Source organism: Capricornis sumatraensis, chromosome 9 (assembly GCF_032405125.1).
Source record: "Capricornis sumatraensis isolate serow.1 chromosome 9, serow.2, whole genome shotgun sequence".
NCBI classification, from domain to species: Eukaryota; Metazoa; Chordata; class Mammalia; order Artiodactyla; family Bovidae; genus Capricornis; species Capricornis sumatraensis.
This window is the reverse complement of record NC_091077.1, coordinates 25,531,230-25,545,459: the sequence shown is the minus strand read 5'-3', so window position 1 is coordinate 25,545,459 and position 14,230 is coordinate 25,531,230. Positions and strand designations below refer to the sequence as shown.

Sequence of the window (14,230 nt, the reverse complement as noted above, 5' to 3'; positions counted from 1 at the left end):
AAGGTCTGTATCTTATCAGTGCTCACTTTCAAGAGAATTTTAACTATGACAATCAGGGCTTTCTTTTGGATTTACAGCATTTACTGGCTAAGGAATTATTTAGCAATTAATTGCCCACTGCTTCCAACTTTCTCTTACGTTTTTATTTTTCACATTATGTTTTCTTGAGAATACTCCATGGCAATATTGCACACTGAAACTTCTGTAAAGCTCAAGCAGACAGACTAGGATACTGTGGCAACATGACATTACCTTGCTGCTACTGCTGCTAAGTCGCTTCAGTCGTGTCCGACTCTGTGCGACCCCATAGACAGGGGCCCACTATCTCTGGGATTCTCCAGGCAAGAACACTGGAGTGGGTTGCCATTTCCTTCTCCAGTGCATGAAAGTGAAAAGCGAAAGTGAAGTCGCTCAGTCGTGCCCGACTCTTAGCGACCCCATGGACTGCAGCACACCAGGCTTCTTTGTCCGTGGGATTTTCCAGGCAAGAGTACTGGAGTGGGGTGCCATTGCCTTAAGGACTTTTAAATGCTTACTCTCCATTTTCTGAACTTTGCTTGTTGCTGACTGGCACTTCTAGGTTACCCATGTAGGGTCCCTGCTAGTTCTGCGTGCACAGTGATAGCTGGCACGTTAACTTGGATACAGAATCTGTTCACTGCTGCCTGTCAATCAGGCTTCCCTGGTGGCTCCGATGCTAAAGAATTTGCCTGCAATGCAGGAGACACAGGAGATGTGGGTTAGATTGCTGGGTCGGGAAGATAGCCTGGAGAAGGGAATGGCACTCCAGTATTCTTGCCTGGAGAATTCCACAGACAGAGGAGCCTGGTAGGCACCATGGGGTTGAAAAGAGTTGCAAAGAGCCTGTCAATCATCACTGACTCATTGCTGACTGCCAGTCACTCTTCTTGCCTCCACTGCAACATGGAAATGAAGTATTAATAATGTCATGAACATTAAAATGATATAAAGTGATATAAGGGCAATTAAGTTGTGCTATGAAAAATGCTTCATTGTCTTCTTCCATCACATTTAAACATTATAATTAATTTCTTAATTTCATTTAATAATAAAGAAATAATATGAAATTTTCAAAAAAAGAAAAAAATTAGGTATGGGCCTACTTTTTTTAGAAATGACATCTCTTAGTAATCTTTGTTAAAAAAGAGGGCTGTTTCCTGGACATTTTAAAAAACTTGGTGGAAAACATAAAATGAAAACAAATTAAGATTTCATTTTTATACTTAGCATAAAAGGAAATGAGAAAACTATCCCATTTTATAATTTAAATGACCATTAAACTGTCCTGCCATACGAAGGTATTTCTTATACATAAGAGAAAAAGGAAGCTTACTGTTGCCTTATAATGTTGTAAATATTCAGGGTGTTTTGACTAACTAAGGAATCAAGGCAGCATTCAGTATGTGCCACACGTAGAATAACGCTGCAGATAACATGTAGTTTTCTGCTCAAGAAAAAAATTTTGAGAGCATCCAGCTTATTATTGTTAGCATATATATGGTTACAAAACCAATAGCATGGAAATACTTATGACATATATAATTCAATCATAAATAAATTCCATCTAACAAAATACCGACTCAGATTCAAAAAAAATCAAAATCAAAGATCTCTTACCTATTAAAATTCTAGGCTTATTTTTTTCTTATGTGGAAAACATATACTTATTCCAAATGAAACATAGTTAAATTCAAAAATTTTTCAGCTGCTTACTTAATTTTAGCATTGGTTTTGCAATTTTGGAATGTCATTCTCCCCTCCTTAGGAGCTTTCCTCTGTTTCTGGGTCAGGATATTGATACTGAAATGAGTGGAGACTCCTGGCTAGCATGGGACTCACGTGCCACAGCTCCTGGAGCTCAAGCAAGCTCTCTCACATTCTGAGCATTGGAGACCATAGCTCAGTGCCACCACATCATCTCCAGCAGTCAAAGGATGCAAAGCAGCTATTAATGAATATTAATGAAATTCTTATGTTCAACCCCATCTCATACATTCATTTGCTGGTTTGCCTCTTCATTCAGAAAAAGATTTCCTGAGCCCAAACTTCTGTGGAAAGGACTGTATCAGGTACCGAGGACGGAAAGCTGCATAAGGCAGAACCTAATGGTACTTACAGTCTGGCCAATGAGTAAAGCAAAAATACTTGTGACACTGTGATAAACCCAGAAATGAAAGAAAGTAAAAAATATTATGAGAAGGGCTGACTGACTTTGTCCAAGATGTAAATGTGGGTTAAGCAGGGATGGCAGTAAAAACAGTGATGTCTAAGTGGGGATTTAAAGGATGAGTTGGGTTTTAATGAGCATAGTAGGGGGAAGTCAAGATGCTTCAGGCAGAGGAAATACTGTGGGCAGTGTACTTATGTACCACAATAAGAGAAATGTGTGAGGTGGTAGGTGGTTAGAGATGAGTCCTGAATACAGGCTGGGTCAGGCTCTAAAGGGCTTTGAAAGTTCAGGTAAAGGCTAGAACTTTATATAAGAAGCAAGAGATAAAGAGTTTATCATGATTTAATGGTAAACCAAATATCTGACACTGAAGAAAACAACCTCAGTAAATTGTTAGGGATTTTCATCATGATTATTCCAATATGATGAAGTTCATGACTAAAAAAAAGGACTTAGAAACTTAAGAAATAAGGGAGAAAGAAGTAACTTAGAAATGTGATCTAAAACACTAACACTTGTTATGGCAAATTCTGCCTTCTCACCAGTTGGTCTAGTTGTACAATTCATTCTCAAAGGCCTTCAGTTACTCCACATCGTCTACCAAATAAAACACATGCATCTTATTTGGCATTTTCAGAACTTCACAGTAATAACCTCCCTTATGTCTCCAGGCACATTTCTTCTGGCCATTTCAAGAATATAGGTTTCCTACCAGCCAAGGATGTTCATTGATGACCCCTAAACTGACAATTTCCCTATAGGGTTGAGCGCATGCCTGTTTCAAGAGGAAGACTGCGCACGTGTGTGTGTGTGTGTGTGTGTGTGTGTGTGTGTGTGTGTGTGTGTGTGTGTGTGTGTGTGCATGTGCACATTCTTTTCCTATACAGTTTAAAAAAACTAAGACAAGTGTAGGTTGTTCTGCTAATTTGCAATTCTGTTAAATTATGTTAAATGAATCAGACTTAGTAGGCAGTGAGCCAACTGATAACACTGACCCTAAAAACAGTTAATTTGCTCAGTTTTATAGACTTAACATCTATAATGTATTACCAAGTGTAAGACAGAACTCCGATTCATTCGTAAAGAACAAATAATCATCATCGAAATCTTCAAAACCAACTGTCCATGTGGTGGGAGAGAAACCACTCACGCTGGAGGCCTTGAGATCTAGGCAGAGGATCTCTGTTAACTTAGAGTATCTAAGGAGATGGTATAGAACCAGAGTAACATAGATGCCTGGAGACCTGGATTTAAATCCTGGCTCCATGGATCAGCCCTGAAACATCATGTAAGTTGTTTAACCTCTCTAAATCTCAATTTCTTCATCTACAAATCAGAATAATTATGCTTATCACACAGGGCTATTACAAGGATTATATCCTCATTCTCCTATACTTCTTCCTCCCCCTAATGATAATAAGTAGAAAGAATAAGGGATATTTTATCACATATTTACTAGAAGGAACTGAAGGACAGAGAGGTCAGTAGCTTACCCAAGGCCCTCCCACTATGTGATAGTAAGGTGTAGATGTCCAGGGCCTCACACATGGTATGAGCTTGATAACTGGCAGCTGTCAGTGTTAATACTGCCACCACAGTTTCTTCTTTGACTGCTACTTTTCGACTACTGTTTATGATGACAACATAGCATTCTGAAGGCAGGATCTTCTCGCTCATCTCTTTGCTGTTGGATGGCCAACAGCACGGTGTTTGGCATCTCAACAAGTGAACTCAAGCCTTTTTATTGGTAGCCTATGAGCTCTAGCTTACATCTTAAACTCTCTGTAACCTCCATCCCATCAGTCCAGTTCATGTGTACATCATGTGGGTACACAAAGTCCCTGGTGCTTAGGGACTCACACACCCTCCCAGTGGGGATAGGAGATGGTCACTGCCCAGACAGTCATCCTCTAGGGAACCAAGCAACTTCAGTTTTTGGGTGCTGGTTTGATTTCCCTAATTCAATTCCTGTACTACAGGAATCTTTAGTGATCTTAAAGTCTAAAGCTTATTGAAAAGTAGATGACCTACACATGACTGCAAGCACTGTTTCATCTTTCTAAATAAAAGAGAACATGCAAATATATCCGGCTTTAGTTAAAATATGCTTAAAACACAAAATTAAAGGTACTGATTTCTTTTTTGTATTAACTATCTTTACTAGAGTAAACACGTGCTAAGTAAATAAGACATTGATTACATTCATGATTCATAACAATGAAAGAACTGTTAATTACTACACTTTGTCTCCCAAAGCAGATTTTTAAAAATCTTTCTCATGCCTTTGTGTCTGTAACATTCAGCAATGTCTTGAGGAAATCTTTCTTCATTTAAAAAATGACTCTGACAACATAAAGCAAATCCAAATGGCTTCTGATACTGAAGTTTGTGACATGAGCACCTGGCTGATCAATCCCTCGATAGCGGTACCATAAACAACTCTTTCAGCCACTTTCCCAAAGGTTTTATAATTGTTGCCATCTCCATACCTGCTTGGGCTGTTCTGTCATTAGAAAGAAGCAGTGTATTGTGCCCTCAAAACCAGGAGGCTTACCGATGCACCGAGAGCCATCTGTTGAGGTTACATATCCACGTGGACAAACACAAAAGTAGCTTCCCACGGTGTTGGAACATTCGCCAGTTTCACATATCCCAGGAATGATGCTGCACTCGTCAATGTCTAATCAGGGGAAGAAGGAGAAGATGACTGAGAAAGGCCTCCATTAAATAGCTTTTAAAAGGGATCTTTAAAAAAAAGTGTATGAGAGCACTGATGGTTGATTAGGTCGGATCGTATAACCTTGAAGATACTCTTACTTCAGGCCCTAAAGAATTTCTCACACTATCTATGGGAACTGAGATGAAAGTAAACTCCCACGGCAGGAAAACAAGGCCAATGAAAGCAAAACTCCATATCCTCTTTTTCCTCCTCAAATGCAATTTAAATTGGAAATAAGTAAAGATGTAAATGTTTTAGTTTCCATTCTACATCATTTAGGGACTTATCCTACTAGAGACTTAAAAAACACACACACATATGCAAGGATTACATTTTTAAATATGAAATAGTACATTTAAAATTTTATAGCTAATTTTCACATTAATTATCTGAACCAATGGAGGGTGGCAAACACCTTTTTTTTTTTTCTATTTGGCTTCAGGATATGTTTTTGTACTTACATCTGAATATGGGTATATCTGGCATTCTGGGAATTAACTTCAAACCTAAAATAATACAGTAAAATGGCAAAGGGCAAATGTGGGTGGCTTTGGGAGTTATCCAGTTTTCCTATTGTGCCTCCCTAAATCTATCCATTCAGCTTATTCAGTGCTGGGACTAGTCCACTCCCTTTCACGTTAATGAAAGGTCTGCTTTCTTTTAAATTTTCCCAAAACCAGGAAACCTAGCCATTTATATAAGCTTTAATGTAATTTTCTTCTAGTTCAATAAGCAGAGAGAGGTGGAAAGTCAAACAAAGCTACAATTAGGTACACTGGGAGCGACTTGCTAATATATTGAAAAGGAAATGAGCCAGTGTGAAGAGAATCCAGTCAGAGATGCCTGGGAATTAGCTGTCCTCTCTAAGCAACAGAGCTACCAAAGACCAAGTGAATACAGGGAACAATTATAAAAGCCATAAAAGCCTAGATGATTACCAAAAAGTAAACTTGAGCTTTCAGCTTTTTAAAAGATGTATATGTATATATATATATATATACACAAGCATATATATATAAATATATATATGTATGTATACTCAGTCGCTTCAGTCGAGTCTGATTCTTTGTGACACCATGGACTGTAGCCTATGAGGCTCTTCCATACATGGGATTCTCCAGGCAAGAATACTGGAGTGGGTTGCCACGCCCTCCTCCAGGAGATCTTCCCCACCCATGGATCGAACCCGCGTATCTCCTGCGTCTCCTGCATTGCAAGCACATTCTTCTGCTGAGCCTACGGGGAAGTCCTATATATGTATATGTATATACACACACATATATACGTACATATATAAAGACACATATATGTGCTTAAGTGCATTGATAAAAAGCACAGAAAAATTATATTCTAATTATAAATACAAGGGAGTAAATTTCAAATCCCATAATTTAAAAATGGTTGACAATGCCCTAAATTTCTTTCCTCTATTTCTCTATGTGATCCAACCAGTCCATCCTAAAGGACATCAGTTCTGAATATTCATTGGAAGGACTGATGTTGAAGCTGAAACTCCAATACTTTGGCCTGATTTAAAGAGCTGACTCCTTTGAAAAGGCCCTGATGCTGGGAAAGATTGAAGGTGGGAGGAGAAGGGGACAACAGAGAATGAGATAGTTGGATGGCATCACTGACTCAATGGACATGAGTTTGAGTAAACTCTGGGAGTTGGTGATGGACATGGAGGCCTGGCATGCTTGTCTGTGGGGTTGCAAAGAGTCAGACATGACTAAGCCACTGAACTGAACTGAACTGAATTGCTCTATTCATTCTTTTTTTCCCCACCATTTATTCTGACAAGTCATTCGTGCCTATAAGCAGTATCATGAAATAACTATATGCCTATGTCTTCTTGGAATGTTCTAATTCAAAAATATTACCAGATTCAGGCAGTCTCTAAAATAATATCTTCATTAGAGGCTTAACAGTTAGCCACTGAAGGCACAGTGGTACAAATCATAATCTATCAATTCCCCTAGAGAGTCCAGAATTCTAACATGAATTGGCTACATGAAGACCAAACATATAATGTGGTAAAAAGAGTTACCATCAGATTTAATCCAACGAAATAAAACCATATGTGCAAAATTAGGGTCTGTTGAATCTTGTGTTGCTATCTTAGTGTGGGGCATCTTAATAAAACTGAACGTAGATTCAGAAGAGAAAGGAAACCAGAACAGCTATACTGTGATCACCAGATAAATAGATAATCACTTCTAGATAAGGAAGACAGAAAAAGCAAACCACACACAGTAAAGCAGCAAGCACTACAAAAGTGAAGAACCAAAACTTACTTTCTGATCCTCCTACGTCTAACGGTATGCCAACAACCAAGGCACTTATGGAACCTAAGACTAAGCCAAATTCTTAAAACTCAGGATCCTTAAAGTCTTTCATTTAAGCATTTACTCTTGTTTTCAGGCATTTCCTTTCATAATAAAGTACTTCTTTGTGCTCTACTTCCAAATAGCCTTTCTGACAACAGAAAGAGTAGAAATTGAAAGATGTTTGAATTTTCTTTCAAGAGGAAAGAAAAAAACCCTGGAACACAGAGGAACACATGGAATAAGATTAAATCTGTGAGTTTTGTGTTAAATATTTTGCAAAAACTCCACGTTTCTTTCTTAGAATTAAGTAAGAACCTTTAAAGGTCAGCTTCAAAATAATTATATGTAAAAAACTCTCAGTAAAGTATTTAAGATTTCTATATGAAAAATTGATCTGCTCACCTATGCCCTCCTCTGGCTTTGACCACATCCTTAATGCTGTCCTCCCTGACGGGAGCAAATGGCTACAGGAGTTCTAGGCTAGATCTTTCACTAGGACATCTAGAGTAGGAGAAGGTGTCTCTTACTGGAACAGTGGCTCACTCCTAAGAGGAAGTGAATGTTCCCCCAGGAGCCCTCAGCAAATCTTTCCTCTTCTCCTAATGTCCTGAATTGAGTCACATACTAACCCTTTTGAATTATTCCTATAGCCAGGAAAATGGGCTCCTAAGGCCCAGAGTCCTGAACTAATTACTGTAGCAAGTGGAATATAGTTTTGGGTGTGTGTGACTGCTCAGCTGCTCAGTCATGTACGACTCTTTGCAATCCCAGGACTGTAGCCTGCCAGGCTCCTCTGTCCATGGCATTCTCCAGGTAAGAATACTGGAGTGGGTTGCCATTTCCTACTCCAGGGGATCTTCCCAACCCAGGGATTGAACCTGAGTCTCCTGCACTCCAGGTGGATTCTCTACCACTGTGCCACCTGGGAAGCCCGGAATACAGATAGCCTTAGAAAGTAACAAAAATCTGAAAATGCAGCACAAAGAATGGAAAGTGTACCAGCATGACTGGGAAAATGACAAATATAAGCTTTGCTAATTAGCCATATGCTGAACCCTGGAGAGCCTTCCCAAAAACTTAAGCTTTTTTTCTGAAATAATATATGGTATTTATGAAGAGTTTTAAATTAAATAAGAACATTACATAAGCAAATCGATATATCAGAAAGACAATCCTCATGTTTAACGTACACAGATAATGATAAATAACCCAGTGATAAATGATGAGAACCTTAAGTAAGCTTTATGATGAGTGAGAGAACACATATTCAAGAGATTCCAGGAGAATTCAGCAGGACTTTGCCCCTGGATAAGTATCTCAGACTTATAGTTTGACTGAGCACGGAGCCAAGGGTAGTGCTATTAACAGAAAACAGGACACAGAGGGAAAAACACATTCTGAGGTTCAGTTGAGTTTGGGACACTCTGAATATGAAAAGTTTGAGAGAAACAAGCAGAAATTCCAACTACGCAGCTAAACATTTGAAACTTGGTAAAAAAGGAAGGCGTCAATATGTATACTTGTGGTTTATCACCGAGTCTGAAGATTGCTTTTGAAGTTGCAGCAATAAATGAGATTTCCAAAGAAGACACATATATGTAAAGAATTGAATTTGAGGAGGGAACTCTGAGAACCACCACCATCCAAGGGAAAGTCAAGAGAAGAGAAGCCGCACAGGAGACTGGGAGCAAGGATCAGAAAGGTCAGAATAAGAGGTTGATGATGGGAGGAGGGTAAGGAAGAACTCTGTCAAAAAGGAAGGGATTTGAAGTGTGCCATGGGAGGATAAAGAAAAAGAAGGATTGGAAAGTGTTTGGTAATTTAAATGGAACACAGACTTCTTCTTCTTCTTCTTTTTTTTTAAGAAAATTAGATCTAAGCAAAACCATCTGACAGATTTCTGACTGCCAAGCCACATAACCTCGTATTTGTCAACCAACATTTACAACATTTTCTGTAAATCTTACTCTAAGCAGATATAATGAATAATTTGGTAAGTAGTGCTAAGTGTGATCTCAGATATCACTGAATTCTAAGAACATTGCCCTAGAGATTCTGTCAGTTCCAATATGTACATGTCATACATAAAAGCAGAATCCATGTAACAATTATGTTACAGAGAACTCAGAACAAATAAAACAATAAATTGTTTTTTAAAAAGTGCTTATACAATATTTTCTTTCCATCCATGCCAAGGAACCACATGTATTTGGCCTAATTCCATACAATTTTTGTTTTAGTATAGAAAAAAGGTAAATATTATTTCTCTTATGCATACATTGAATTTTTATTTAACATACTATTAGAAACTAGGAAAGTGAAGTGAAGAGTCTCAGTCATGTATGGCTCTATCTGACCCTATGGACTATACAGTCCATGGAATTCTCCAGACCAGAATACTGGACTGACTGGGTAGCCTTTCCCTTCTTCAGGGGATCTTCCCAATTCAGGGATCAAACCCAGGTCTCCCACACTGCAAGTGGATTCTTTACCATCTGAGCCACCAGGGAAGCCCAAGAATACTGGAGTGGGCAGCGTATCCCTTCTCCAGCGGATCTTCCTGACCCAGGAATCAAACTGAGGTTTGATCGCAGGCATTCTTTACCAGCTGAGCTACAAGGGAAGCCCAAAACTAGGAAAACTTACCACTAAATATTACATAGAATAAAGCTATTTCAAGCTTTTACAGGGACAAAAGGCATTTTCAAAATGATAAAATAAAAATTAATTGGGTACTGAAAGGATGATACATATCAATTCTACTCAAAATTTCATTGTGTATTTATAAACAGCTTTAGTGAAATATAATAACTGCATGGTAATTCATTCAGTTAAAGTACAAAATTCAACAGTTTTTGGTATTTACATGATTGTACAACCATCACTATAATTTAATTTTAGAGTAATTTCATTCCTGCCAAAGTATTTCTACCCCTTTAGCAGTCACTCTCCCTACCTCACTCCAAGACCTAGGCAATAGCTAATCTATAACTACCAGATCTATAACAATTAATTAATAAGCTCTTTCTATATACTTGCCTATTCTGGGCATTTTCCATATAAAATAACCATAAAATAAAGGATCTTTCATGACTGGCTTCTTTCACTTAGCATCATGTTTTCAAATTTCAACTATGTTGTGGGATATACCAGAACTTCATTCTTTTTAATTGCAAATAATATTCTACTGTATGGATATACCACATTCTATGTATTCATCCATCAGTGATGGATATTTTAATTTCATTTGTTGGCTATTACAAGCAAAGGTACTATAACATTTCAGTATTACTTCTCTGTGGACATATGATTTAACCTCATGTGGTATTGCTGAGTTCTATGGTAATCCTATGTTTAACTTATTAAGGAACTGTCAAATTGCTTTCCAAAGCAGCTGGAATATTTTACACTCTCACTTGCAATGTATAAGGATTCTCATTTCTCCACAATCCTTGCCAACACTCATTATTACCTTTTCTATTTTAAGGATGTGGGATGGTATCACATCATACTTTTGGTTTGCATTTCTGTAATGACTAATAATGTTGAGCACACTTTAACGTGCTTATTGCTTTTATATATCTACTTTGGAGAAATATCTATTCTATTACTTTGCCCAGTTTTAAATGAAGTTATTTTTTAATAGTTGAGTTGTATGAGTTCTTTATATATATATATATATATATATATATATATCCCATATCTGATACATGATTTACATATAAATTTCCATATGAACCTTAGGATTAGACTGTGTATTTAAAAAAGGTTGGAATTTTGACAGGAATTGTGTTGTATCTATATATCAATTTGAGGAATATTGCCATCTTAATATTTAGTCTTCCAATCTACAAACATGGGATATCTTTCCTTTTATTTGGATTTTAACATCTTTCAACAAGGTTTGGTAGTTTTAAGTGTAAAGTCTTTCACGTCATTATATTTGTTCATGAGCATTTATTCTTTTGATCCTATAATTTTCATTTCATATATAAAGTTTCATTTTCACAATGTTCACTGCTAATGTATGGAAGTACAATTCATTTTTATATGTTGACATTCTGTCACAACAACCTTGCTGACCATTTATTAAATTTAAAGAGTTTTTAGAGGCTATCTTCTCCATTTTAGTGTATACGGTACTCATTTTAGCTGATCCTTTCTCCACTAAACACATATCATCTGCAGATCTATGGTTCTACTTCTTCCTTTCCAACCTGGATACTTTTTATTTCCTTTTCTTTCCTAACTTCCCTAGTTAGAACCTCCACCACAAAGTTGAACAGAAGTTGTGAGAATAAACATCTGTTTTATTTCTGGTCTTCAGGGAAATACTGACTCTTGCCAGTTAGTATGATGTTAGCTGCAGTTTTTTAATATATGCCTTTTATCAGGTTAAGAATGTTCCCTTCTATTCCAAATTTGTTGGTCATTTTTATCATGAAAGGGTGTCAGTTTTCAAATACTTTCTCTGCATGTATTGAGATGATCGTATGGCTTTTGTCCTTTATTCTACTTACATTATATTACTTGATTTTCAGATGCTGAACCAACTTGCATTCCTGGGATAAATCCTAACTGATAATCATCTATAATCATTTTTATATGTGACTGGATTTAGTGTGCTTTACAGTGTCTGGAAGATATCTGCATCTATATTCATAACAGATTCTAATGAAAATGGTATTCATTCTTTGAAAGCCTCAATTTTCTCTCTTTAAATCAAATAAATAGATTTTGAGCATCTACCATTCACTTGTGAACTTATCAAGTAATTGCTGATTAAAGGTCTTTGATTTGTCACATGTATGTTATATGTAATCTCTAACCATCATGAATTAATGATTTGTTAAGCAGATAAATTTAAAACAAGGCACAATCCCACCAGAGAAGATTAACAATATACTCTTTCAATTAAAGTATGAAAACAAGTTACTGGAGGACATAGTAGTTGATAAAGGATCCTAAAGAACAGGACAGAATTGAAACATGCCAGAGGAGGTGGGAAAAACTGAGCCAAAAACTATGGATGAGTTTCCCAAGAGCAGAGGGTATTTATAAGGAGCAGAAGATGCAATTAGAAGGTTCAACTACATACCAGGCTACAGTCCACGGGGTCGCAAAGAACTGGACACAACTGAGCACAAATGAACAGTAAAAAAACTCAGAATAAAAATGGCATAGTGAGAGGTGATCAAAGAGGTGGAAGAGAGAGGTTTGTGTTAATGATGTTTAGGAAATAGATGGGGAAGCAGTGGAAACACTGTCAGACTTTATTTTGAGGGGCTCCAAAATCACTGCAGATGGTGACTGCAGCCATAAAATTAAAAGACGCTTACCCCTTGGAAGGAAAGTTATGACCAACCTAGATAGCATATTCAAAAGCAGAGACATTACTTTGCCGACTAAGGTCTGTCTACTCAAGGCTATGTCGTTTTTCCTGTGGTCATGTATGGATGTGAGAGTTGGACTGTGAAGAAGGCTGAGCGCCGAAGAATTGATGCTTTTGAACTGTGGTGTTGGAGAAGACTCTTGAGAGTCCCTTGGACTGCAAGGAGATCCAACCAGTCCATTCTAAAGGAGATCAGCCCTGGGTGTTCATTGGAGGGAATGATGCTAAAGCTGAAACTCCAATACTTTGGCCACCTCAAGTGAAGAGCTGACTCATTGGAAGACTCTGATGCTGGGAGGGATTGGAGGCAGGAGGAGAAGGGGACGACAGAGGTGGCTGGATGGGACCACTGACTCGATGGACGTGAGTCTGAGTGAACTCTGGGAGATGGTGATGGACAGGGAGGCCTGGCGTGCTGCGATTCATGGGGTTGCAGAGTCGGACACGACTGAGCGGCTGAACTGAACTGAACTGATCATAGGTAAAGAGGAAGAGTTGGGAAAAAGAAGAGATAAAAGCTAGAAAAGTGAACTTACATATCAATAGTAAGAGTTAGAAAGGTGATGGAATTAGGTGCGGAGCAAGAACATTTCACTCTGGAAAAGAAGGGAAGATACTTCATCAGATGCAGGGAAAATGGAAAATGAGAATGCAGTAATAGAGGGAATCTGAGGTTGAGTAATTTCATGTCAAACAGCTTCGGTCTTGACAGGATAAAATAGCGAGTGCAGACGTTACAAAGCTTAAATGTGCAGGAAAATCACCTGGACAGCTTATTAAACATGCAGATTTTGACCTCTAGTCAGGATGTTTTGGTACTCCCCTTCTGTTCCAAACACAGAACAGTGACAGATCACATTTAAAAAGAAAAAAAGAAAAGAAAAGAAAACCAGAAAGAGCCAGCTGGTTTCAAAATACAAGATGAACATTTCCTTGGACCAGAAATAGAACCACTAAGCTGTGAGTACAGCTGAAACCAAGTGTTTGCTGGACTCCTTCCCCAGAGGCTGGCTGTGATGGCCAGGAGATCAGAATTACCCCTGATGAAGATATGGTGTGATAAATACTAGGGCAGGCACTAGATAACACGGGAATGCACAGGAAAAAAATGGGTCAGGAGAACTACCCAGAAAAGTGACAGACTGGAACATAAGAGACAAATGGGTCTAAACCAGGCTATGAAAATGAAATGGAGGATTGTTATCCAAGCAGAGGGAAGACGACACGCAGACAAGCCAACAAAGAGCACGGTTTATTTGGGAAACAAGTAGATGTGAATGTGCCTGAATCAGTGTAGAGACGCAAGCAGAGGGTGATGTGAGAAACTAGGTCCCGAGAACAGGACACTCAGGAGGATCATGACCAAATCTGTGTTCTAGAAAGATCACTGTGCTTGTAACATGGAAAAATGATGGAGTAGAACAAGTGTCTTGTGTAGAACAAGACATCAAAAAAAGATGTCTCAGTAATCCAGAAAAGAAACGAAGATAAAGACAGAGAAAAGTCGATAGATTCAAAATACATTTAAGATGTAGTATCCATCCAAATTATTGGTGATCAAATGGTTGTGTCAGGAAAGGGCGGTATTAAGAATGCTATCC

At 38.0% G+C, this 14,230-nt stretch overlaps 1 protein-coding gene across 1 annotated transcript in view; it reads right to left on the bottom strand.

Moving 5' to 3' along the window:
- The window catches only part of FBN2 (fibrillin 2), a 224,214-nt gene that overhangs the window by 116,666 nt on the left and 93,318 nt on the right, over positions 1–14,230 (bottom strand). Inside the window, exon 8 of the mRNA XM_068981357.1 lies at positions 4,746–4,871. Coding sequence (XP_068837458.1) covers positions 4,746–4,871 — 126 coding nt within the window. The remainder of the gene's footprint in view (positions 1–4,745; positions 4,872–14,230) is intronic.